The sequence below is a fragment of the Corvus moneduloides genome, chromosome 1 (genome assembly GCF_009650955.1).
Source record: "Corvus moneduloides isolate bCorMon1 chromosome 1, bCorMon1.pri, whole genome shotgun sequence".
NCBI classification, from domain to species: Eukaryota; Metazoa; Chordata; class Aves; order Passeriformes; family Corvidae; genus Corvus; species Corvus moneduloides.
Window position 1 is genome coordinate 145,195,798 of NC_045476.1, and position 22,696 is coordinate 145,218,493.

Genomic DNA, 22,696 nt, shown 5'->3' on the forward strand with positions numbered 1-22,696 from the left:
AGATATCGGGTTGTCTTATTACAAAGCCCCTTGCTACCAGCCAGGGTGGAATGAGGTGTCCAGCTGAATGGTCTGACTCGGGAGGACAGTTTGTGTTTTCAGAACATCAAACTTCTTGCTCTTGTGCTCATACTTTCAAGTGTCAGAAGGTAAATATTTTTAGCAAGCTGAAATAAATAAAATAAATACTGTAAGAACAGTTACTCTTGGCAGCCAAGTCTTTGGAATTCTACTCTGATTGCTTTATAGGCTAAATATAGCATTCTTCCTAAAAATTTGCATTTTTCAATTTATCGGTTAGGGTGGTTTTGCATTTAAATAAAATATGCTCTTTAAACAAGTGTTTAGACAATGACAACATGCTTTAGTAAAACTCTTGCAAACATTTTATTTTTGCTTGTTGTTCATTATCTACCTCTAATATACAGTATCATTATAGATATTGTGATTCTTGTGATATTCCAGCTTTTAAGTAGCTTCATATAACAGAAACTCTGCTGGAGTAGTAAAGGTTGGTTTTATGTCCTGACTTTCTTCACTGGAAGTTTTCTTTTATGTTAATTTTCTGTATCAAAGGAGCAAGCTTGAAATATGTAACCTTATTAGCTATGTCGGAAAATGCTATTTAAAAACTGTTGAGTTGCTTATCAAAATAGTTGGTAAAATACCTCTGTAGGTAAAGTTGGTTTCGTTGATATAAATATTGAGATTTTTTAAAATCTTTACTTTTCTAGATGAGGTTGCTGAAAAAGTTTTTGGCAGGTAGTCCAAAACTTGCTCTAGAAAATTAATTTTACATTTTGTCAAGTGAGATGAGCTATGGGGGACAAGAAGGAAGAATTCACAACAATCAAGACAAATTCTACAAGAATTTGTATGTCAAAATGTCAAAAGTAAACTCAATTTCTGCAACAATTGAATATGACTACCCAGGCTATTGTCTTTATCCTAAGTTCCAGGAAGAACAGAGCAAATGTAAATTAACATCTGAGAAGAAAAGAAAAATCATAATTATGCAAAGGGAATTTAATTCATTTAGGGTAAGCTCCTGACTACTTTTTTCATCTGAAGCTGTGCAGCCTTTAGGAAATAATCTAACTTAGGGAACTGGAACACAGTATACCAGAACTGCCTTTCTCTCCCTGTCATGAAATACTCATATCTTGGATTCCAGCAAAGACAGCTCCAGAGCAGGCATCCAGAGAGGGGATCGAACTTCTGTGTGCCTGTTGTAATGGCATGTGCAGATGCAGCACACAGCTGGAGTGCTCTGAAGGGTACTGCCAACATTTTTTTGGTTTATCATAAAGCACTTTTATGTTATTTTTGCTCTGCCTTGTCGTCTTCCTTCCTCCCCACACATGCCTGTATTTATTACCAAGGTCCCTTGAGGAGTTGTACATATTCCATTTTGTAAGGGAAATTTATTTATCAATGTCTTCTCTTTTAAACTGCATGTTCAGTAGTAAGACTTGCTCTTTGATAAGGATATATATATAAAAAAAAATAAATAAAAAAACATATATCTATTTGGGTTACTTAAAAGCTGAAAGAAGTAAGGATGCTGTTCTGAACTCAGAATCTAATCCTTCCTTTTACAGCCATTGGTTGAATGTTTGAAAGACATAGATATTGGTGGCAAAGAATTAAAAAAAATTCTTACTAAATAAAAATCTTACTTAAAGCTTGGCCTACTTTGAAAATTCTATACAGTGTCCCTGTTTAACATCACACTTCACAGTGTGTTAAATACTGTTTTCGCTTTCCTGACGCATGAATTTTGCTAGTTACATGTGGTGTGAAGGTTCCTTATTCCTGAAATACAAGAGCTTTAAACAAAAAGACAGCTTAAAAAGCACTTAGGCTGACGTGATGCTGCAGCTGGATTTCACCCTCAGCCATGGGTTAGTTCCCTCCCAGTGGTGTTTAAATCAGCTTGTTACAGTCTCACAAGCTGGAGCAGGAGGGGGTACCTGGTGTGGCAGGCACTGCGGTGAGCAGCCCCCTGCAGTGCATCCGGAGCTTAGGGCCGGCTGGAGCAGCAGCGGGATCGCAGCCTTCCCGCACGAGCACACCCCCCAGCTGGGCTGCCCTGCGCTCTGCTTCCCTCCCTTTTCCCTGGGACTCCTTGCAGGCCTGGTGAGCGAGCTGGAGCGGACTGATCCGTCCTGCCTGCCACCCCAGTGCTTCTGTGTGGGTCAGATGTTGTCACACCATGTGTGTGCCTTGTGTCCTGGCAGTGCCTGGCACCTCGTGGCCCTACCTGGTCTGGAATGGAGTATCCATGCCCAGTCACCGAGAGGTCACCAACACAGGGTTGGCTGCTTCAGTTTTATTTCTGCCTGTGCTCTCTCATGCGAGGCCCTGCTTCCACAGCCCCCCAGCTCCTCTGCTCCCTCCTGTGGGCCCCGATGCTGTGGACATTGCGCCCATGTAGGATTAGGAGGGTGCCTGGTGATGCTGTCAGTGTGGCAGCTCTCACTTCCATAAGCTGTGCTTAAATCAGTGCAGAGCACTTGTGAAAATGACTGATAACTCCTGCTTTGTCTGAAATTTGCACACACAGTAGTACTTCGGCCAAAAAAATTTGCCCTAATAATAAAGCTGGGAAAATGTAGAAAGGAAAGGCTGGGTTTTTTTACTTAAAAGCCTGACTATGAATAATCAATTGAATGAATTGAGCAGAAAAAGTTAAACTTCGTTCTGTGAATTCTCTAGTGAGAACAGTCATCAATTACTCACTGCCTGGTACTTGGTAACACAGGCAAAGAAATTCTCAGTCATGTTGAGCGAGATTTGAAATTAGATATTTAAAAATGAGAAATAATGATATTTGATTCTCAGTAATCAAAGAAAACCCCAAATTTCTTTAGAGTGAGAGAAGATGAGTACAACACACCACTTAGGAGTGAAAATGTAATCTAACAGGAACTACAGGAACAGACACACCTTGAAAAACCTCAGGGCATTTGTTTAGAAGCTGACTGGTGTACAAAGGAACTCAGTGTTTTACTCTATTTTTTAAATATGTTGGACATTCATAATACCTTTCAGATTTCTAATGTTGTCAAATAGGAAAAATGAAGTTTGGGTAGTCAGAGATTTTCCAAGAGCCTGGGGCAAGGGCTGGGCTTGAAGTGTTAATGGATCCTCTTGCCACTCAGGCCAGTGGGTTTTGCTTTTTCAAAACTGCTGAACAAACATTATTTTCTGGTATCTTTTCAAACCTACATAGAATCAAATGTGAGCCCTAATGATGAAAGTTAGTTTTGGTGCTTTGAATTATCTTTTTAAAATTGCTAACCAAAGCCTTTTTCTACCCTGTAGCCTTTTCTTATTCTTATGAATCTTCACTGTTCACCAGACGTCCACACATTTCTGTGCAGAGCCTTTGTCCCTGCCTGCCTAGATCAGATTCACGTGATTCACCCGTGTCGAAGCCTCTGTGAGAAAGTGTATTCGGACTGTAAGCAGTTGATGGACACTTTTGGAATTGCATGGCCTGAAGAGCTGGAATGCAGCAGGTATTTTTCATATTGACAGGTGGTGGGAGTGGTATTTTCAAATTTGACCTAGACGGAGTTGAAAATCTGGGACAGAATGTTAAATATCACCTAGCTGTAACTTCCTTAGTATGCTGACCCTGCAGTGCTTATGCATGGGACCATTTCTGTATTAAAACTTTTTTGTTATTCAAATGATCACCTGCATTTTCTGCAGCAGATCTTTTCAATAATCAGATCTCTGCAATAGCTTTTTTACTATAAATTTCCAGAAGTTTTAAATATTATATGTTACAGCATAGATTTTGCTTTGGTATCTGATCTCTAAACTAGGGATGATCATGCTTACTATACTAGGGGTTTTAGAAGTAATCATCGTAAGATAATGAAATATAGAATATTCTGTATTTGAACAGACACAGAACATTAAATAGTAGAAACCATATCTTGCTCCTAACTGCTTAAATGTGCAAACCTAGTCTTGTGTTGCTTTTCCTGTACTGCCTGCCAACTCTCTTGTTTGAAATGTCACCTTTTCCTCAAAAGTGTTTCCTGTTTCAGATAGAGGACAGTTAATACTTCATTTGGGGAAAAGATGTCTATATATTTTAAGTGGAAACTACTGGAAGCACTCCAGTGCAATCTTCTTGAGATTCTGACCTCCAGCTGTGGATATTTATAAATTACTAAGGCCAGATTTTTTGTTGTTGTTTGTTTGTTAACACACATCAGGTCAAGAGGTACAGGAAAGGAGCAGAGACTGGAAACTCAAATAATTTTTCTAACTCACATGCGGTTGCTAATCTGTGATAAGGCTGAGGGAGAGCTGGGACAGTAGTCCTGTGCATGGCCTCTGATAGAAATCACTATTGGAGTGAATATGACAAGTGGCATTAATGCCATTCCCCATGCAGAAAAACAGAAGTTGTAGGGTTTTACAACAAGAAGGCATTAACTTCTCCCATCTTCTGTGAGATTCTATGCAACAATAGTGTCCCTCAGCACAGCAACTATCTTCAAGGATTGTTTTGAAAAAATAGGACAATTACAAGTGAATCCTATTATTCAATATATCTTTAAATGACATTTTAAACCAAATTATCTTTTTTGCAGGATTTAGTACAGCTCTATTTTATTACTGCTAGCATTTACTGAAAATGAACCTTTCCTGTTCATATGTGAAGTGATACCTCTGGTAGCCAGTACTGAAAAGTCCATGTCCATGTTCTGAGAAGTCCAGGATGTTCTTAGAGCAGCAGAGATCCTGCTGCTGGAGCCTATGGAAGAGGAGCTGGCGTGAGCATGGGCAGTAACTGGAATACTGAGGTTCACACTTCTGTATTCTTACAGACATACATGAAGCCAATTAAGACAATGCTTAAATGAAGTTCACTCTTCACATGAAGTTTCCACATGTACTGCTCCAGACTGTGGTTAATGAAAGAATCTGCCATAGAATCGGTTTTCTTAACAATTAGTCTGGATTTACTTGGACAGCATGATAATGCAGTAAAACAGAGAACTGAAGGAGTTTTTAGCTTGAGCTGAGCTTGGATACTGAATTGAGGGACTCTTGTAATAATGTTTGACAAAGACTGTTGAGATAACAGAATTTTACTTTAAAAGCTAGAATGCAGAACTTGTTCCTTTTAAACATAAACTTGGAATGCATATGAACATAAATCCCATTTTGAGTAAATCCTTACCTGCTTGAGTTATATAATCTTGTTTGAAGATACATCCAGCACTGCAAATATGGTATTACCTACATAAAATTGCATCTTGTTTCCAATTAAAACCTTAAACAATTCAATCTTGAGCAATTTTTCAATGAACATCGTACAGCTAGAAAATTGCTAAGATATTAATAATTTTTTACAGTGCTTGTATTTTCTGCCTGTGTTTTTTTTCAGTTAGGTAGTTTATTGTTATTGACAATGAATAGCAGTACAGCACAAAAAATTATATTAATCATGTGCTAGTCATCAGTTATGATGTCAGTCTTCTTCCTTAATTGAAGCTCGCATTTGGACAAGATTTTTTGCTGTCTTCAACACTCTGTGTTCGAAATTTAAAGAAAAAACTGCTGTAAATATTTTATGTACACATGTAAAAGTTTAGTAGAATCTTAAATTGTAGAATGGTTGCAATTGGAGTCGTATTTCGTAAACTGTAAAACAACAGCTAGAGAGCGACAGTTAAATAAACACATTTGAAATCTTCTAAAATGCAGATATTTGAAGTTTGGCTTTTATAATGCCATCTGATTTTTTTTTCATATAATGCATATTTGCATTATCTATAAAATTTTAACAGTGCTTAGGATCAGATTTTTCTCATATTTCTAAGAAGTAGTTCTAGTTGAGAATGAGGACTATTGAGATATTTTCTCTTCTGTTTATTTATTTAGACTAATCAATTGTGATGAGACTGTTCCTGCCACTGCTGCTGTAACTACAAACATTCATGGAACCCAGAAGACCCCAAGCCAGATCCGAAGGGATTATGGATTCTGGTGTCCCCGGCACCTACACACTAGCAATGGACAAGGCTACAAGTTTCTAGGAATTGATCAGTGTGCACCCCCATGTCCCAATATGTACTTCAAAAATTATGAATTGGATGTGGCAAAAAGCTTCATTGGAATAGTTTCAATCTTTTGTCTTTGTGCTACACTTTTCACGTTCCTGACTTTTCTGATTGATGTTAAAAGGTTTAGGTACCCAGAGAGACCAATCATATATTACTCTGTCTGTTACAGCATAGTCTCTCTAATGTACTTTATTGGATTTTTACTTGGGAACAGAACTGCCTGTAATGAGGCAGATGATAAGTTAGAAATTGGTGAAACGGTTGTTCTTGGCTCCCAAAACAAAGCCTGTACTGTCCTTTTCATGATTTTGTACTTTTTCACTATGGCAGGAACTATCTGGTGGGTGATTCTGACAATCACTTGGTTCCTTGCAGCAGGAAGAAAATGGAGCTGTGAAGCTATTGCACAAAAGGCCATGTGGTTCCATGCAGTCGCCTGGGGAATACCTGGTTTTCTAACCGTTATGCTCCTTGCAATGAACAAAGTGGAAGGGGACAATATCAGTGGAGTTTGTTTTGTGGGTCTCTATGACCTGGACGCCTCTCTGTACTTCGTGCTTTTGCCGTTGTGCCTTTGTGTTTTTTTTGGTCTCTCTCTCCTTTTAGCTGGCATTATTTCTCTAAACCACGTGCGGCAGGTCATTCAGCATGATGGCAGGAACCAGGAGAAGCTCAAGAAATTCATGATCCGAATTGGAGTTTTTAGTGGTTTGTACTTGGTGCCACTCGTGGCACTTCTTGGATGTTACGTTTATGAACTGGTGAACCGGAAAATCTGGGAAACTACTTGGGTGTTTGACCACTGTGACCAGTACCATATTCCTTGTCCTTATCAGGCAAGTAACATTTTCCTTTATAAATAATACTATAACGTTAATTAGCAAAACCCCTTATGCATATCTGCCATGCAATGAGTAAATTATTTTCATGTAAAGTAATCAGTTCAAAATCATGGAGTGATTAATTCCTCTGTAAGTCAAAATCAGTGGAATGTTACTTTTGCTTTTAAAATTTTAATCTAGTTGGTAGCATTCAGCAATTAAATTCCAACTTGCAGCTCTAACAGAATATATAACTTTTTTATGGTATTTGAACTTCATGTTACAAATTGTGATGGAGGAGGGTCATTCTCCCCAATATTTGTTTCTAAAAGTATTTGCTTAGTACTTGGGTGCCAAGTTCAGTATCAAACTGCGTAAGTTGAATTTTCATCAATTTCAGTTGAAGCTGAAACAATGATTTTTGAAAATTGGGAGTAAATTGGATTTTAAATGCTGCCTATAACCACAGATTTAAAATCACTTTTTTCTTTTCTTTAAAGTGTGGAAGTGTAAACCACTTGAAATTACAGAACAAATTTCCAATAGATTTTTTCCACAATAGCTGTCATTTGCAGGCTGATTTTCAGAAATGTGAGGAATTCTTTATAAAGGAACCAACCAAAAAAAGAAAGCAAATAAGGAAAAAAAACCTCAACCACACTTAAAATTGTGGAGATGGTTGTATTTAACATTTGCCTCTTAAAATCAAACTTCCTTGGAAAGACTTTTAAATTAAATCTGCCTATGTTCATTAAATCTGTTGCAGTTTCAGGGAGTGTTACATACTTACAGGTATTGTTTCTTTCCATTTAAGAACGAATATATAAGAAGACAAGGTCATCAAGAGAAATACAAGTGTCTCATGTCATCTTTCATTGCATCACAGTTCCCATCTATGTTTTTGCTGCAATAAACTATCATTAAAAATGAGGAATAAACCATAGGCATTATGGAATGATAAAGATTGATCTCTTTACGTTCTTAAACATTACTTACTATCCTCTGGATTTAAGTCAGTGTAGGCTGAGAATAGCACAGCTCACAGACAAGACAATTATTTTGGCTTCCAATTATTAGCAAGTGTATTTTGGCTTCAGTGGGTTTTATTCTGAGCTCTGTATAAACCTAAAGGCTTTGGAATATACAAGTTTGAAAACAAGACTTTTATGCTTTAAAAAAAAAATCAAGAAACTTGTTTTGTAGTGCTTGACTGTAACAGCTTGGCATAATAACACAAAGCATGTGTTTTTAGCCTCTAATTAGCCCATTGGAAGGAAGAAATAGCAACATTAAATATTGCACAAAGATCTACTCTATGGGATCTGTCCCTGTAAGAGACAGTGTGTGCTAATTGTGGAATAGCTTAGAGTGCTTGGCCTTCACTTACCTGAGCTGGCTTGTAGACTTTTGTTACTTTTGCCAGATGAAAACCAAATGAAAACAAACTGAAGTAGCTAATGTTACCTGGCCAACAAAAATAGTGACTTTCATAGATGGGTCTGGCAGATGAGACAAGTAGCATAAATTAAATTTGCAGCATGAGAGCAGAAGATAATGATCTCTCACTGAGTTAAATGTCTCAGCTCCTATGATACAGTTCTGCAAATAGGTGGATTAATTTTGCAATAAACAGAAAGCTACTGTGTAGTTCTCTGTGGCTCCTTGAAGATGCTGTCTAATCAGATTAACTCCCAACTAATCCTTCCAGTACCTGAAGGGAGCCTACAAGAAAGAGGAAGAGAGACTTTCTACAAGGGCATGTAGTAACAGGACAAGGGGGAATAGCTTTGAACTGAAAAGTGAGTAAGTTTAGATTAGATATTAGGAAGAAATCCTTTACTTTAAAGGTGGAGAGGCACTGAAACAGGTTTCCCAGAGAAGTTACGGACACCTCATCCCTGGAAGTGTTCAAGGCCAGGCTGGATGGGGCTTTGATCAACTTGATCTACTGGGAAGTGTCCCTGCCTGTGGCAGCTGGGGTGGAACTTGATGATCTTTAAGGTCCCTTCCAACCCAAACCATTCTGTGATTCTGTGAGCCACTTGCTGTTTCTTTTAAGTTGAAGGGATCAATCTTTGACACTTACCTCTGGAGAACATGTTTACTAATACTATTACTCCCCAAATTATCTTTCCTTTCAATTTAGAAGAAAAACATTTCCTTCTGACAGATCTCTTCTGTGTGTATATTCAGCTGAACCACACCTGACTTGACTCTACATGTTTGATGTTTGTCCGCTGTACAAGCCTCAACAAAGAACAACAGTCATAAGGAGAAAGTCTCTCATTTGAGAAATTTGTTTTCCTCATTTAAAAAAATCAACAAGTATATTTTCTTCTTTACATTTATTAAACTTTGGTATCTTCTAGGCAAAGGCACTAGCAAGACCGGAAATATTTTTGTTTCTGATGAAATATTTGCTAACATTAATTGTTGGCATATCTCCAGTGTTCTGGGTGGGAAGTAAAAAGACCTGTTCCGAATGGGCCAATTTCTTCAACAGAAACCGCAAAAGAGAGTAAGAAATTTTTTTTCTCTGTTTTTTAAAGTGTATACCTAAATTTGGCTTTCAGACATGTTTCTTTATATAGAGCTCAGGTAATCAAAATATTGTCCTCAGACCCTAAATGCTGCTTTGGGCATCAGCAGAAGTCCATTGGAGTCTGGGGAAGTTTTACATATGCAGTGACTTTTTGGCAACATTCTCAGAATACAGAAAATATTTTCCTCTGCTGATTTCTCTCTTGTAGAGCAGAAGGTGTGTTGCTGTTTTAGCATTAGCTAATACATCTCTGGTTTCCAGCTGAAGGAGGGAAGATAATTTCAGCCATCAGTTTAGTCCTTTTCATGTGTTGTGACCACTTCATTTGACACAGTACAGACACTATGTTTACTGTCATGCAATAATAATATCCTCTCTCCTCCTCTGCCAGGCTTGTCTTATTTTAAAATTAATATTCATTGAACCCTCCTTAGTATCACTTTTATTGCATTAATCTAGTCTCGCTTTTTTTTTTTTAATGAAACAGAAGAATTCAGTTTTATTGTCTAATTTTAGCAAATTTGTATCTATGGATTTAAACAGCTTATAAATTTTGTCTCAATTTCTTGTAGTTGTCATTTTTTCAATTCTTTTCTATGCCTTGATTATTTCTTTTCAGATTATCTGTTACTTATTAATTATACTGTGGTTTTAGATAATTTTGTTTCTTTGGATTTCCCAAGGCAGTAGTCTCTAAGCTCTTTTTATTTTACATCTACATTCCTCGATGGTGAATTTGTAGCTTCCTTTCCCTCTCCCCTTTTTTTCCATTTCCTGTATAATTTTTTCTTGTGTTTCAGATGTTAATTGCTTTTAGCTACAAGGATTTAAAAATAATGAAGTCATTTTTATAATGCTTACCTTTCTTCAGTTGAAGGAGGTTGACTATATAAAGTTAACTTAGTAATGCAGCTGCTTATGAGCTAATCCTTCTTTTCTCTCTAGTAGATTATTAATCTACTTTAGTCATTGGACCTATTTGCAGAAGTACAAAATGTAGAAATCTGCTTTATTTATTTGTTCCACAGACAATTCCTTTGGAGCCATTATGATTTTTTCTCCTCTTTTCACATATAATTCTTTTCCCTGTGTTCATTAACATCCATCTCAGACTGCATCATTGGTTGCTGTTCTTTCAGGGTTCTGTGTACTAGTCTTTATTATATTATAGCTAAGGTTATCCTCTTTGTTCAGTTATGTGCTTGTACTCCTTTCAGTCCAATCAGTGAGAGTCGAAGAGTGCTGCAAGAATCATGTGAATTTTTCTTGAGGCACAATTCCAAAGTTAAACATAAAAAGAAGCACTACAAGTCAACTTCACACAGACTGAAAGTAATTTCAAAGTCAATGGGGACCAGTACAGGTGGTACAACAAATCATGGAACTTCTGCAGTAGCCATCACTAATCATGATTACTTAAGCCAAGAAACTGTGGCAGAAATTAAAACCTCTCCAGAGACATCTGAGAAAGAGATAGAGGCAGACGGAGCATCAGCCCGAAGAGTTGAGGAAGGTGAAAACAGCGGAGATCAAATGTTACCCGGTTCTAAACTGACCATGGATCAGGTGGAAAGGAGAAACAAAGCAGATAGCACGTGTCATATGAGTAGCTTGGCTGAGAGTATGAAGAGAGTAGCTGAAGGAAGGTAAGGCTCCCGAACTCAATCTTTTCTTTGTTTATATGTATTACCACTACTTTTGTTAGTTTTCTGTTCCTTCTCTGTGAAGAATCAGGGTTCTCTCAGTATGCAGCTGACCCTCAGTAGCTGTCAAGAGAACTTGCAGACTGTGGCCATGTATCTTTAGCATATGGGCTGGTTTGTATTTTTGTAGGATTCTTCTTTTCCTTTTAAGCGCTGTGTGCTGGAGCTTCAGCTTGTAGGATATTCTTGCCTTGTTGAACAGTGACTCTCAAGAAAACTGTGACTGCACTGCAATCACTTTGAGAGGTGACGGGTCTGAAAAAGAACGATGGTGACCGTAGGCTTGGAAAAGTGTACAGAACTGTATTGCATTCTTCTGAAAAGAATTCAGCTGAAGATACATTACAATTTCTCTACTCGATTTTTTTTCCCAGTGTAATGGAAATTAAACTGTGCTTAAAATTGACTCTCTGTGTTTTATTTTTCATTACTTACAGAATAACTCCTAAAAATGATTTTAGTGAATCTCCTTCACTACAAAGGAGCTGTTCCCAAATACCTGATGTCTCACAGTCACCTTCCGTATCACTACTCGTCTATTCAGCTTCAGACACGAGGAGAGAGTTGGATTCAGGAAACAGTTCTAATCCCTGAAAGATTGAAAATTTGTATGAACATTTGCATTGTATAAAACTGACATGAATTCTTTGTTACACTAGAAATAATGGATATTCTGTGCCTTATTAAAAAACACACATATCCTGCTTTGCACTTAAAAAATGTATGTTTCGTTAGCCATAATGTACTGTATTTAATCCTATCCAGGACTAATGGAAATTGAAGTTCTGTAGGACATGGCAATAATGTAAGAAAAATATGAGAGACTAATATTATTCCCTATATAAAGAACACTTTGTAATGAATCGCATTAAAATAATGCTTAGAAAGCACTGTTACTTCTCAAGGTATAAAATTCCATCTGCCTCTGATATTTTTCAAAACTTGTTAATTTTTTCTCTTTTTTACTGTCTCTTAAACAACAGTATCACTTAAATAAGTGATACACAAATTTCTAAATACTCTCTGAATTATGTATCATGCTGTATCAATTATAGCACTGGTTTATGGTAGCTTGTACACTGAATATGAAAGGGAATCTGGAATTACAGCAATTTATTTTGTACAGTAAAATGAATTTTGTAAATAAGTGACTGCATAAGGTCAATCTTTAGAACTACTGTTTTGTATGTATTGTACAAACTTGGGAAAGTTCATGTGCTTTCCTTAGGGTGTTACTGAAGCCAGCAGTCCCCTGGTGATCAGCCACCGTGACGCAGTTCTGAGAAAAGCGGGTTGGACCTTTATCCATAACATGCACTGATATTTGGGGTGAGATGGGTCCTGTTACAGGGATGTGTCCTGCTGCAGGGATGATGCAGAAAACGCAGCACTGTCTCAGAAAAATGCCTCTTGGAGCCTCTCCTGGTGTGGTGTTCCAGGGCATGGTGCCAAAGGAAATGCCTCAGACTCCTGGGCTCGGTGGGCACAGTCTGACGTACAGACTTTGGGCTTTTGTCCTGAGCTGCAGCGAAAGCTCTTCTCATGCTGTTTCTATGTGAGTAACTTCATTTTTTTTAAAATGCTATAGAGAAATATCTTGCAGATAACTGCTGCAAATAACTGTTGAGTTATAAGTATGCAGACTTCTTTAACAGTCTGTTTACTGAGAAGACAGCCTTAATACTTTTCCTACAAAGCCTGATTTTCTATTATGCTACAGCAATATATTTTCTCTAAGTCAAAAAGGCCTTAATACATATAGCCTTTCTTATACTAGGTGGTTCTCAAGAGCAAATACTGCTGATGTGCGTAACAGTTTCATTGTCTGACTTCATTTGCATCAAGATTTTTTAAGAGCCAATGGGATTTATTACTTGAGATTACTTGAGACAGATTTTGCTGTTTTCTAAACCTAGATGTCAATGCATTTTGTAAGACTGTCCAGCATCTTGCATTTGAGCACTATTAGGAATATTTCTCAATGTTTCGATATTATGCAGAAATTTACTGTGAGTTGGGGCAGCATTCGTGGTGATGCATTGAACAATGAAAATTGCATGGTACAAAGGACATGTAAATGCTGGAACAGCAGGAACAACGGTTCTGATAAACCAAAGTTGTTTGTTTTATCCATCATGCATTAAAACTGAAATTTCTTTATATTACAGTATCTGCATTTTAGTAATTTGTAATTTATTGCCTTCAATGGGATATGCTCATTCTTTTAGAATTTTCCCATTAAAAGTACACAGAATTCTTGCTACTGAGTGGAGAGTAAGAAAGATATGAAAAATCTCCTGTGAAAAGGCAGACTAAATACCCTTCATTTTTTTAGTTCTGTTTGTAACTGGGTAACTTTATACACATGTTCAGTACTTTTGTTATTACTGTATTTGTTAGTAATAAAATATGCTGTTGTATAGTAAGAGCTTCCGAGTGGATATTTCTTAATAACTAGATGTGGCATGTTTGTTGCTCTACCTACTGCTGTAGTATTTTTGCACCTAAAACACGAGTATTTTTAGTTGAGCTGTGTGAGTTAATAAGTATTGCAATGTTTTTATTCCTCCTGTGCAAGAAACTGAGACAGAACAATGCTGGGAATTGTTCACATGAACATAGACTTATGAAGGAGTGAGGAACTTGAACAAGTTCTTTCATCTAATGTTTACAGCATTTTTTCTTTCATGACCTCTAAAGACCTCCTTTAGATTATGTAGAATACGTATTTCCATACTGCTCATGCTGGCACCTTCTTAAAATATTGATTTTTAATTTTTTAATGTTATTCCCTCTTTTTAGGAATTTCTGAAAAAAAATTGCTTTTGTGGTAACTGCTCTAAAAAGATAAATGCAAAGTAATTTTGAATTTATAGCAATTACTGTGGACGTAAAAATAGATAAAATATCAAAGAAGTGTGAAATACGAAGCAATAATCAAAACATTGAGTGGCAGTGAAATGCATCAGTGGTAGATTGAGACTGTAGTGCTTTGTGTGTTGCAGGGCAGCTGTACCAGGAAAAACAGACTCTGAAATCCCAGGGTGATCCTTACAGCCAAAGAGGCTGTGACCTCTCTGGGTGCTTTAACCACAAAGAACCCAGGCAGTAAATGGAAAGTTAAAGTGCTGTTTGAATGCTCACAACAGTGATGAGAGGAAAGAATCTGAAAGAAAAGGGGCACAGAGATGAGTCAGGGCCTGGAAGACTGCCTGGCTTATCTTGAGGGGCAGTGCAGAATCTCATAAACAGTTTCTCTAACCAAAGGTATTTATTTATTTGCTTTCCTCTTGTTATCTGGATGAAGTTAAAATAAACCATTCATGTTAAAAGGGCTGTTCTGAACCTGTGAGAATAACTTCTCCCTGGGACATTTCCATCAGCCGAAGTTGTTTAATGGAGGCTGGCAATCTTCTGGAAGATGTACTGTAAATCCAGCTATTTACATTGATACCGCCATTTTAGTCTTGTTTGGTGCCACTGTTTGCAAGAAGCTAGAATATAGGATACTGACAGCTTCTCCAGACCTGGAATTATGTGTACCAAATAGTCTTTCTCTAAACGGAGCTGTCATAAATCACTTCAAATTATGCATTGCACTGAGTTTTCAGGTGGCATATAAAATCTTTTAAAGGACAAGATGAATTTAGCATATCAAATAATACTTGATTTGTGAAATAAACAGCACCTGAAATTACCAATATGGTACTTTTATGGTACATGTTGTTTATACTGTATTTTACTGTTCCATTTTGCTAAATGTGTTTAGTGAAAACCAGAGTAGACTTTGCCTAGAGTGTAAATCTATGCACATATTTGAAAAAATAAATTGTTTACGTTTTAAACTATAAACAAAATAATGTTTGTAACATTTAAAAAGTGCTATTAGCAGAGAAGAAGAAAAATACCTGCAGTATTTAAAACCTCTTTAAATCCTTCTGTTTATTTAAATTAAAAACCCCAACAATTCAGTGATGGAGCATTAACAAGCTGAAGTATCACACTATTTTCTTTGACAACTGTTCAACTGATTTACAGAGAACTGTAGCTCCTTTTTCCTTACAGGATACAGAATATATTTGGTTTAAACAGTCAAATACAGTTGAAATTCAGAAGCAAAATAAAAAAAAAAAGAAGAGTTGAACTTATTTTTATTAAAGGAGTTCAACATTCTGCAAAACACTGAAAAATGCAGTAGCTGAAGAGGATGAGGAATCCTGTTTTGCTGTGAAGTTTGACCACCCAGTCTCAACATGCTGTTTCAAAAGGCTGCACATCAAAGGAGAAATGCTGCATCCTTCCCTTCACACTGGCCACTTGTTGGACCAGTCTTTGAAGGCATCTGGCTGCTCTCTGCCTGCATTCACTGGTAAAGCTCACTGACAGTAGTAACCAGTGGTATTTGCAGTAATTGGGATGGCTGGCACCAAAGGTATTTCACAGTCTTGTGAGTATAAATGTTATTTCCTGCATGTTACCTTTTTTTGCACTGATTCTTTCATGCCTTTACAGGTATCATACTTGTTTTTTTTAATGGACTAGAGTTTAATTAAAGCAGCTTATACCATGTGTTCATGAGCTTTCTGCTTTGTATACCTAGAAGTAGAGCTCAGAATGTATTTCTGATGTACATCTATGAAATCCACTTCTGTTTATTAACTGGATTTTACTTCCTATTAAAAAGCACTTGAGATTAAAAGTATGATTAAAAGACTAAAACATGCCAGGACATTTATATCCAAGCTCTTTGTTAATGTTCATTCCCTGTGTTTCAACTTTGATCACTGAAACAAACTGTAAAATAAAAGTTTGCTTTATTTCAGGTTTTACTAGTCGAAATAAGGTAATGGCCAATGAGATCTTTAAACAAATGATCTACATTCATTAAATAGGTCACAGCTTGTTTCTTAGCAGAGACAGGAGCTGGAGAGGGGAATAGTTCCTGCTGTTCGGAAGAAAGCATTTTTTGTGGAAGGGCAGTGCTAAACAGGGACTTGGTACTGGGCAGAGGTGATGTGGAGGGGTACTGACCTCCCTCCCAGAGAGCACACTCAGGTACAGAAGCATAGTCATGAGAGAACATCAGGTATTTTAAGGGGAAAAGTATTTTAGGACTATTTTTTTCCATAGAAGGTGAAGAGAAATAGCAAGAAAACATTTATTGCCGTTGAGTAGGTTTGCCACAGGGGTGAGGGTGGGATGATTAGAAATGGCCACCAAAGCGGTCTTAACAGGAAAAAGGATGTTAAACGCTGGTCATGTATGAAGGACTAAGAAGACAATGAATGTCCCAGCTTATCTTCCTGATGTTCTACCTTACCACATGAAACTGGATCACAAGAAATTACTAGTAAATTAGTTATTAGTTGAAGGCTTAAGCTATCTAAGAACCATTCTCTCCAGACCCAATTCTGGTAGTATCATACCTACTATCCGAGAGTGCATGTAATTCTTGAATGATTGAAGATGGAGGCCTTGAGGAAGCTGAAGCAGCTGAACATGTTCCTTGGCACTGGGTTTGAGTCACTAATGTTGCCCTTTGGACACAGTCCTATATGGGACTTGCTCTCCTTCCAGATTCCTACAGGCATGGCTGTGATCCAGACTTCCAAGTAAAGAACAAGTGGATGCACTACAGGGATAAATAATCCAGACACGTGTCATTCTGTGGAATGTGGAGACATGGCACTGACAGGTGGGATGTGCCAGTGAGTGGATGAAATGCAAATGTGTTGGGCTGGCTGAAGTCAGGGCTCACCATGGAAATTAATTTATTTTTCTTAAAATTTTTCTTAAACTTTTAGTAGGCAAGATTATCCTGAGAAAGACACCGAAAGATGCTGATAGTTGTGAGGAGATTCCGTATGGAGAGAAATGGACAGTCACCAAACCAGCTGGGAAACCCAAGAAAGCACACAAACACAAAAAAAAAAGGAGGGAGGACTTTTCCTTTTAAATGAATAGAACCTCAACAGCATTTTTAGGGCACACATCCTGAAAGTTCCTCTACTTGACAACGGGAAATTATGAACTCATAAATAAGATCTTTAATCAATCAAGAGATCCTGTAATTACAGCAAAGTGACAAGGAAACCACGCTAAGTTATGCTCACAAAAGCATAGTTAGATGAGCACCTGCTGTAAAAATATAACTTAAAGAGGGCTCAAAACCACATTTTTCTTCACAGGAACCTGGTGGGTCTTTTGCTATTCTGGCCGAACACAATCTCCACATGAGCCAGGGATTCGCATGCTTGATCCTTCCCAGTGCCATTGCACTAGTCAGTTGTTGATGCAAGTCAAACAAGATTCCTATATAAGCACATAAAACAATTTTAATGCAAGAGTTTACCTGTGGAAGTATCCTCAGGGCTAAAGGATGACCCCACTGAACCACTTGTAAACCTCACTGTGCCTGACCCAGCAGCCCCAGTCCATCCACTGCCATTTCAGTGACTGTGAGTCATCTGTGAGCAGATGCTGGGGGTGCTGCCCAGAAGCTCCACAGCCCTGCTTGCCTCAAGGCATGGGACTTTTTCACTAAGGTCAGTGTGGGTGTGAGGAGCCAGGTCACAGGAATGCCACGGGCTTCAAGCTCCACCACTACATCCAAGAAGCAGAGCTGCAGCAATCACACACGTTCCCATCTGTCGTCGTTGTGACTCTGCTTGTCTGTCTCCTGAGTTTTGTGCAACTGGGCCGATTAGTTTGTTTCTTTGATGAAACCTTCTTGCATCCGTAGGCTTCTGTGCATTTTGTGTGTGCCTGTTACGGTGGCTATAGGCATCTGTTTCTGTAAGCCACCTTGAAGGGCTACAGAGCACTGCCTCAGCCCTGCTCAGAGCTTGCTTATCTTGAGGAACTCCTTTTCAAAGGCCTCACTGGACACAAATAAAAGAGAACATTTCAAAGTTCAAGTCTATTCCTTTAATTTCGGGATTATCACTAATTTGAGGCACTGCTTTCCAAAACTGGAAGGACAAACTTCTGGCAATGCATTTGATGAATGGTGTAGAAAAACACAGATTGTGCCCTTCATTGGAAGAAGCCTTCCTATCTGAATGGAGCACTGTATTTCACATCCTAATAACCATTTATTAGCACAGGATTTAAGGAAAGTTAACTTTTCAGTTCTGTATAAGCCTTTCTATTCACTGAGGTTTCGTGAGGTAGCCAAGTGATTTCTCTACCACTGACTAATTCGCAGCCACTCTAATGAGCAAATGTTCCTCCTGAGACTCAGCTCTCCCCTTGCACATGATGATTCACTGGACACCCAGTGAATTTAATTTAAAACTGGACTGAAATAATTTTCCCATTCTGCAAGTCCTTGAACAACCCAATCTAAGTGGACCTGCTTCAGACATGCTCCAGATCCCCCTGCAGACCCAAATGTTTCCATGACTGCAGCTGGGATTGCGCCAGCTGCTCTTGGGTGCAGACTTGCAGAGGTACAGACCAGAAATTTGCAACCAGCAGTCAATAGAAACTGTATGGGCTTTTCATCATAAAGTTTACACTATGGAATTATCTGGGTGTCCAGAGTTATTCTTTATCAGTGAAGCAGACAGTTCTCCCAAATAGTTTTATTAAAGTTTATCTCTCTCTGACTGTTTGTGAATAGTGTTTAGTTTAAAATATTCAGTGCCATCATTATTATTGTAAAAGCACAGCTATGGGGAAATGCAACTATAAATCAGCTGATGGCTTGGACAGAAAAAAACAGATCTGCCTGGAACTGCAGCAGGCAGTGGAAGAAACTGTTTCCATAAGTTTTCACTGGTATCTGACCTATGTCTTGCTCTTGAATTGTCAGAGACAATGTTAAAGATTTATCTCCATAGAAAACATAATTAATATGAAGAATAAAAAGTATTGATTCTCTCATGTTTTCTATTGTGTAAAAATACATTTCCTATAGTAACATTAAGAACTGATGTGAGCTTATTCAGAAGTGAAGAATTAACACTTAACTCCAGGATATTTTTTTTCCTCACACTCATAAAATGCTGTCCTCCTGTATATGAACACAGGAATCCTCTTCTGCAGAAGGGTGAGCACATGCCCCAAATAAGATTTTAAGATTCAAATGTTAATATATGTACCTGCAAAGCACTGCTGTGGCTGTAATGCTTTGATCATTTTATGTAGAAGCTACTGGAAGACTTTTTAAAAATAGGTATATGTGTGCTAGTAAAGCAATAAAAGAGAAGGAGAGATTTTTGGATTTTTTTTAATATTACACATGCTATATGAATCATATATTTAAATTAAGAGGTCTTAGAAGGGACTAAGGCCAAAATCCCATTCATTTTTATGCAATTCCAAAGGGTTTTTTTGTGGAAGAAGTTGGAATCCATTTCTTAAATCTGTAATAAATTACCCGAGAGCTCTTAGTTTGGTTTTCTTCTACAGCAGTACAGACAGCTCTTTGTCTCCTTGATCAGACCAGCAGCCTGCAAAGAGCCATTTGAAAAACTCAAAGTTTTCCCTGATCTCAGCCTTTTACACCAACTTACAAGTCACCCTAAAATATCAGTAATAAAGGGAACAAGATCTAAATTACGAGCCCCACAATTAAAAGCACCAAGGGCAGATCAGCAACGGTGCTGAGCGTTGTGATGCTGAGCACTGCAGTGCTAACTTTGAGCGCTCTGCTGTTACCCTGGTGTATAATAACATGCTCTCCAAAGCAATGCAGAGATCAGGCTGCCAGCAAAAGTCAAAACCCCGAGACATCCCCAGAACAGGGAAATGTATAAAGCAGTAAGAGTTAAAGGCAGATGAAAAGTCCAGGCCTTGGCACTTACCTTACTGGGCCTCTTTTGTCTCAGGATCCTCAGCCTTGAGCTTTCTGTAATATTTAGACACCTAAGTCTGGTGTTTCCGGTTCCCTGCAGTTATTTCATGCTGTAAAGACTAAGGATTGAATAACCATTGAATTGAATAACAATTATTTACTGGTTGAATTCAAAACAGTGTGCTAACAAACAGTATTCATAAACTGGAATTGTTTGCACAGGAAAGGCAGAGAGACCCAATGACCCCACGGGCAGTCTCTTGAATTTAAGCATGTTATGGCTGAGGTGAATGGAAAGATGTGTGTATGGGAACATCCTCCTCTCCAGACTTGTGTGTCTGGATTTTTGGGATGCTGAGAGGCTATGTGAGGGGGGGGAAGCAGCTCAAGCTGCAGCAGAGAGACTGCACTCATGGCATCAGCCTCATCATATGAGCATCTGCAGTGCAAGATGCACTGACTGTGCCACGGTGACCTTGTGTGAGCCTGCCCAGGCTGTGCAGGAGCAGACTGGCCATCTGGGAGATTTCAGTGACATTTACGTGGTGGATGTAGCAACTAGTAATGTTTGCTGATATGTTTGTGAGATAAAGCCTATATCATATGGCAGTATGGATAAAAGGAAGGAATCACTAATTGATGTAATATGGATCGTGGTCAGTGGATGCTCAGGCAATTTTATTACCACAGCTCCTTTTAGCTGCAAAATAGTTAAGGCAAAGTAGATCAGTAGTTCTGATTCCGTTTGAGTATCTTACCAGCATTCAGCAGTGGTTGGTGCCCTCAGAACCATTTAAATATATCAGAAGCCCACAGAACATAAGCCTAACAGATGGCAAGGCTTGCTTGAACTGAAGCAGGTTAAGGAGGATGTTGACGTTTCTGTTTTCCAGATGGAAATGCACACTGCAAGTCAAATGAGTGCTAGGAACTGCACAAGGCACTCACCAGAGCTCAAAGCAGATGTCCCACCATTGTTTGCTAAGACCTTCTCTTACAGTGCTCCAAAGTTTTCTTCCTCTGGCAAAGCTGTTTGGAACTTCAAAGCTTCTAATCCACACTCAAATTAATGGTGACCAAAGCCAGGTGGGGAAATAATCATGAATGTCCATGCAAATTTTGTTCTCTAAAATCCTGGTTGCCTTAGTGCTGCTGCACTGTGCGCTACATCTGCTGCACCTTGCCTGAGGAAATTAATTCTGTAATACAAAAGTTTGGCACCCTGTGAAGAGACACGCCTTAGCAACAGCCTGTGTTGATGCTGAGGATCCCCAGCCCTTGGTAAGGATGCCTGTGTGAACATGCAGGTGACACAGAAATCAAACATCACCACCTTCACAGTATTGCGATCAGCCCGGGCCAGAGGCAGCAGGGGTTGCTGACAGCACTGCACAATTGCTCAATGAAGCTTCTGCCTGTGTGTGTTTGTGGATGCTGACTGAGGCTGTCACCAAAGCAATATTACAATTAAGGATTTACATCATTCCATAAATTTTCCCAACTGGTTTAGGGAACCATTATTATTTACCAGCTGTTTTTTGAAGTTGGCAAGGTGTAATGCTGCCCTTCTTCACAAGGTAGGAGCCCTCACCTCAGCAATGTGGCTGACATCAGTCCCAGTTCTCAGGACAGCAAGTGACAGGGTTGATGACAGCAGAGTGACTGACCTGTGCTGTAAATCTCACTTCACTGCTATTGTTCCACCAGTACAGACATGGAAAGGGGAGAAAGGCAGGAGTGGCTTAAAGTGCAGAGCCACATGTAGGGGTTCAGTCTTCTGTGGTTCTGTGCAGCCTATTTGAATGACTCAACTTCTTGTAGCATTCTTTCCTGCAGGAGAAATGTGTGGTTTTGTTAATTACTTCAGAAAAAAAATGTTGAAGCTTATCTTGCCCTTCTGGAAACTCTACCTCTACAAATCCCACGAAGTTTGCAGTATACAGAAGCTACCTCTCAAACATCTGTTACTTTTATTTTGAATTATTAAGGATATAGCACATCCTTTATTTTATAGTGCTTTCATTTCTAGAATGATGAGAAGTAAAGTACGATTTTAAATGAAAGCAAAATGAGATGAGTAGCCAAGAGCTTTTCTTCTGTTACTAAATTGACAAAGTTCAGTCTGGCAATACCAGGTTTTTCGAAAAAGTCCAAAATCCCCTATTGTTCAGAAGGATTTTGTGTCCTTACCTTGACTTCTGTTAAAATTAAGTCTGTGATTGATGTCCAGCTGATGTTTTATCACAGTTTCCCCTCACGGTGCATCAGGATCCCGTTGTGGCGTTAGGCGGTTTCTTGCCGAGACAGCAGCTCCTTCATCGGAAAGGAGTTACCGACTGCCGAGCGAACACCTGAAAACGTGGAAGCGAACTGCCTGGGGCTGCGGGAGAGCCGGGAGGGGCTGCGGGAGAGCCGGGAGGGGCCCGCAGCGCTGCTGCCGCTCGGCTCGGCGCGGCGCGGCCGGGGGCTCCATCGCCCGGGGAAAGCTCGGCGGGGCCGGGCCGAGGGGGCGGGAGCCCCCGGCCCCGTGCCAATGGCTGCGGGGGGGTGGCTCTGCCCGGCCGTCTCGCTCGGTTACAGGATGGAAATTCCCGGCCTCCCCGGGGAGGGAGCTCGGGCTGCGCGCTCTGAAAGGCTCATTTATCCCCGCGCTGCCGCCCAGAGCGGCGGACCCGGGCTCCTGCTGCAGCCGGCCCCGGCGCATCCCCGGCCCCGGCCCCGGCGCATCCCCGCCC

At 39.2% G+C, this 22,696-nt stretch overlaps 1 protein-coding gene and 1 long non-coding RNA gene across 6 annotated transcripts in view; one reads left to right on the top strand and one right to left on the bottom strand.

The window, feature by feature from the left end:
• Nucleotides 1–13,589, top strand: part of FZD6 (frizzled class receptor 6) — a 29,477-nt gene extending 15,888 nt beyond the window's left edge. The window contains exons 3-7 of the mRNA XM_032130741.1: nucleotides 3,328–3,524; nucleotides 5,914–6,931; nucleotides 9,286–9,434; nucleotides 10,676–11,104; nucleotides 11,599–13,589. Coding sequence (XP_031986632.1) covers nucleotides 3,328–3,524; nucleotides 5,914–6,931; nucleotides 9,286–9,434; nucleotides 10,676–11,104; nucleotides 11,599–11,755 — 1,950 coding nt within the window. The 3' untranslated portion in view covers nucleotides 11,756–13,589. The remainder of the gene's footprint in view (nucleotides 1–3,327; nucleotides 3,525–5,913; nucleotides 6,932–9,285; nucleotides 9,435–10,675; nucleotides 11,105–11,598) is intronic.
• A 2,369-nt stretch (nucleotides 13,590–15,958) lies between these two features.
• On the bottom strand, nucleotides 15,959–22,664 carry LOC116454315. Of its 5 annotated transcripts, none has more exons than XR_004244062.1 (3): nucleotides 22,152–22,664; nucleotides 20,910–21,791; nucleotides 15,959–20,080 (listed from the first exon to the last, which is right to left on the bottom strand). It is a non-coding gene; the product is annotated as an uncharacterized LOC116454315 (long non-coding RNA). The 5 variants fall into 5 exon arrangements; XR_004244060.1 differs by having other exon boundaries at nucleotides 20,720–21,791; XR_004244058.1 differs by having other exon boundaries at nucleotides 15,959–18,042; nucleotides 19,972–21,791.
• Nucleotides 22,665–22,696: the final 32 nt, after the last annotated feature.